We start from the raw sequence: 4,081 nt of genomic DNA, 5'->3' as shown, positions 1-4,081 counted from the left end.
GAATAAACCTCTTGAGATATTCTATTCACAATATTAGGGCAGACAGGGACAAACCTCTTGAGATATTCTGTCCACAATATTAGGGCAGACAGGGACAAACCTCTTGAGATATTCTGTCCACAATATTAGGGCAGATGGGGACAAACCTCTTGAGATATTCTGTCCACAATATTAGGGCAGATAGGAATAAACCTCTTGAGATATTCTGTCCACAATATTAGGGCAGACAAGGACAAACCTCTTGAGATATTCTGTTCACAATATTAGGGCAGACAGGGACAAACCTCTTGAGATATTCTGTCCACAATATTAGGGCAGACAGGGACAAACCTCTTGAGATATTCTGTCCACAATATTAGGGCAGCCAGGGACAAACCTCTTGAGATATTCTGTCCACAATATTAGGGCAGCCAGGGACAAACCTCTTGAGATATTCTGTCCACAATATTAGGGCAGCCAGGGACAAACCTCTTGAGATATTCTGTCCACAATATTAGGGCAGACAGAGACAAACCTCTTGAGATATTCTGTCCACAATATTAGGGCAGACAGGGATAAACCACCATGGCCTGCTCTGCTAAGCAGTGAGAGCATAAAAAAAAACAGAGGAAATAGTGAGCTTACTTATGGTTTGTAAACCAGATTCATGCTGACAAAGTGTCCACTGACTTTAATGTCAGATGCTTGATTGAACATAATACTTCTTGTTGAGAGTATATTTACAACAAAATCATATCATTTCTCAGCATTCAGAGTGACCATTACTAGATAATTAAATGAGCTTCTCAAATGCCGAGTACTCCTTTCTTGTTTTGCAAACAAACAAAAAAAACGGTACATATAATCCACGTTTTTTAAGCAATGAAGTACCATAATTTATAACTTACCGTCATCACCTTTTCTCAAAGCTCTGTCAATACACAAGTACTGTCTTAAAGGAACATCTTGATGATGAAAGTACCAATTTTCAATATCTCCTTCATGTTTTTCAATAAGACTTTCACACTGAAGAAAAAAAACAGAGAAATGATAGATTACCTTATGTAGGTTACAAGCAGTTTATCACAAGTTTCATAGCAGTTCCTAGTAGTTTGTTTTCTTAAATGTAATTACTATCTCAAATAAAACTAAGTAGAAACTATCTTCAAGCTTCCTTTTTTGCCTTTTTTTATCAGACATAATTTTCCAAAGGTTTTACTGAATCTCTTTTTTTTAATCTAATTATTTTCTTAGTTTGTATGTTAGAAACAGGAACTACGAAACACTTACAAAGTTTCCATAAATTAACAATGGAATATGAAGGCTTAAAACCAGTGCTCTCATATTTATAAAAATATTGGCACAATGTTGTCTTGATAAATTATGTTGTTGTTTGTTGAATTTTGCACAAAGCTGCTCGAGTAATACATATGCAAGCTGTCCATGATTTTGATGTGATGTACCAAAGGGAAGGCAACTAGTCAACACCACTCAACTCCAACTTGTGGTATACTCTAAACTATTAGTGGGATTTGACCACTTTCACTCTTATAACGCACCCACAGGTCCAATATTTTGCAGAAATGAGCTGAGAACAATAGAAACTTGGATCCACAGTCCAGCATGCTAACCACTGGGCCACACTTAGCCATTTCGTAGATGAAGTGGTAAATTAATTAGCTGTAACTTGTAGGGCTCTACATTAGCTTTCTGAGCTACCTGCTCTCAGGCAAGTAAACTAAATATTCTATCTTCCCAAATTATATTGCTTTAGAGTCTAAGAAACACTAAATAGCCCTTGATCTGGCTGTCATACATCGTTTTGTGAATTTAAAAAAAAATATTATTCGGTAAAAAAGATAATTAAAAAATATTTTTCATTTTCATATATATATTTTCAATCCAACCAAATCGTTAATTTTTAAACAGATAAAGTAGATGGAAGCCAGCTATTCAATTGCACCCACTGCCAACTCTTGGACTTCTTTAATTCAATAGTGGGATTCAAACATAATATACCCATAGCCCCAAAAGTGCGAGATGTGATCTTGCAGCAATGGAACATGAACCATGGACCCTCAAATCCACAGTTTAGCAATCTAATCACTAGCCCATGCCCAGCCGTAGCCTCCCTGACATTAGATCCAGTATAACACTGATCTCCATTTGAAAGTTACCATAATTCACTGATTTCCATTTCAAGATCACCATAATTCTTGTGAAGAACACCTTCACACTTTCCATTACCACATCTCAAAGCAAAGAAGTTCTGGAGATTTTCAGCAAGCTAAGTGATCTCAAAGTTGTTGTGTTGAGAAAAATCCACAAATTCGGCTAGAGTGAGAGAATTTGTCTGGAGTTTAAACCCCAATCTGCTCACAAATTCAGGTATATATATACGAGAAGAAAAATAAATCTCTCGCGAGATGAACGTGTATCTACTCTTAACATCAGCTGTCCCTACTTGTACTACCAAGAGTGGTAGTTTGTTGAAAACAATTTACCCAAACTTCATAGTCTTTCTTCAAGGCTAGCAAATCTTGTTCCTGGAAGACATGAGGGTTCAGTAGATTTTCTTCGATGGGTTTAAACTCTCTCGTAAGCCTTCGGACTATAGTAATAGTGTTTGTATATCATAGTTAACCCATCACAGTTTAGACCTTTAGTTTTCTTTTGTTGCTAACAAAATGTTCAAGTTGATGAGCTATACAATGTAAAATAACCACCGTGAGGCAGTTCCTGCAATATACTGAAAGATAAACTATTATTAATCCCACTACTAATAGTAGCTGTAACTAATGCAAAAGATACAGTATTTTCTTCCTAATTTATCACATCATGGGGAAAAGTTACCACATGTTCAAGTGATGTAAGCATGATGTGTGGTAAACGTTCATAAATACATGCCACATCCTGACGAGTCATCACACACTGATAAAAAAATAGCATCTTGCCATTTCAACAAGACATTATTTTGGACTTTTTCGACTTTCTGTTTCATCAACCTGCGATGCAGAACAGCCACTTCAGTGAGACAAACAGTAGTTAATCAATATTAGCACTAAAACAGTTACACACTACAGTAGCACTGCTTTATAACAATTTCTACAAACTAAATATTATATATTAATTTGATATTCATATTGACACCAATAACAACTGGGAGGTGTACAAAAACGAAATGGCATGAATCATTTGACAAATTTTTTTATTTATTCATTTGCAGTATTTTACATGTACAAATATTGTTATTGATGTTATCCACTTTAGTCTCATATTCATGTACAAACACTGTTAATGTTATCCACTTTAGTCTCATATTCATGTACAAACACTGTTAATGTTATCCACTTTAGTCTCATATTCATGTACAAACACTGTTAATGTTATCCACTTTAGTCTCATATTCATGTACAAACACTGTTAATGTTATCCACTTTAGTCTCATATTCATGTACAAACACTGTTAATGTTATCCACTTTAGTCTCATATTCATGTTTAAATCATGTATAGGGATATCTGCACATAGATAATTTTGAAAACACTAGAGAGAAGATACCTGGACAATTCTTGTTGGACTTAATGGTCAGATTTGATCACATCCAAAGTCCCAAGTAGTGAAGCATGTTTTGCAACAGGTTACAAACCACTAATCCTTGGATTCATAGTCTGGGCAAGCTAATCACTAGGCCATGCCCAACCTCTATTCATATAGAACTATAATATTATTTTTTTTTTACAAAAGTGCTGTATCCGTGATGTTTTCAGGCTCTTATTTGTCCAACATGGTCACTTTAATGCACAAAAAACTAATTTTCACTAATTGCAATACCTTGATTTTGTATTTTTCTGTCATGATATTGTTGAGTTACCTGAGTTTTTAGCTGTGAAACTTCAGCGGATGGTTTGTCCCATAAATCAAGTGGAATTCCAAGGTCAACCTTTACTCCTTTGTCACTGTACAGATAGGTTTAATAACATGTTTAAGAACAAAAGTTAAAAATACATTAATTTATTTTATACTATGCAAAAATACATTACAATTTCAATAACAATTGGAACTGTTTAATTTCACGTAGGCAATTCAGATATACTGTATTT

General features: G+C 34.8%; 1 protein-coding gene across 5 annotated transcripts in view; it reads right to left on the bottom strand.

Annotated features, from left to right (window-relative positions):
- LOC106463141 (protein canopy 4-like) overlaps positions 1 to 4,081 on the bottom strand; it is a 14,762-nt gene that overhangs the window by 1,880 nt on the left and 8,801 nt on the right. For all 5 annotated transcript variants that reach the window (XM_013923124.2, XM_022390564.1, XM_013923127.2 and 2 more), the window contains exons 5-6: positions 3,853 to 3,937; positions 888 to 1,005 (exon numbers count right to left, since the gene is read on the bottom strand). In XM_013923124.2, the coding sequence (XP_013778578.1) occupies positions 888 to 1,005; positions 3,853 to 3,937 (203 nt within the window). The remainder of the gene's footprint in view (positions 1 to 887; positions 1,006 to 3,852; positions 3,938 to 4,081) is intronic.

Source organism: Limulus polyphemus, unplaced genomic scaffold (assembly GCF_000517525.1).
Source record: "Limulus polyphemus unplaced genomic scaffold, Limulus_polyphemus-2.1.2 Scaffold1332, whole genome shotgun sequence".
In the NCBI taxonomy this organism is placed as follows: Eukaryota; Metazoa; Arthropoda; class Merostomata; order Xiphosura; family Limulidae; genus Limulus; species Limulus polyphemus.
This window is presented reverse-complemented; position numbering and strand designations above follow the sequence as displayed.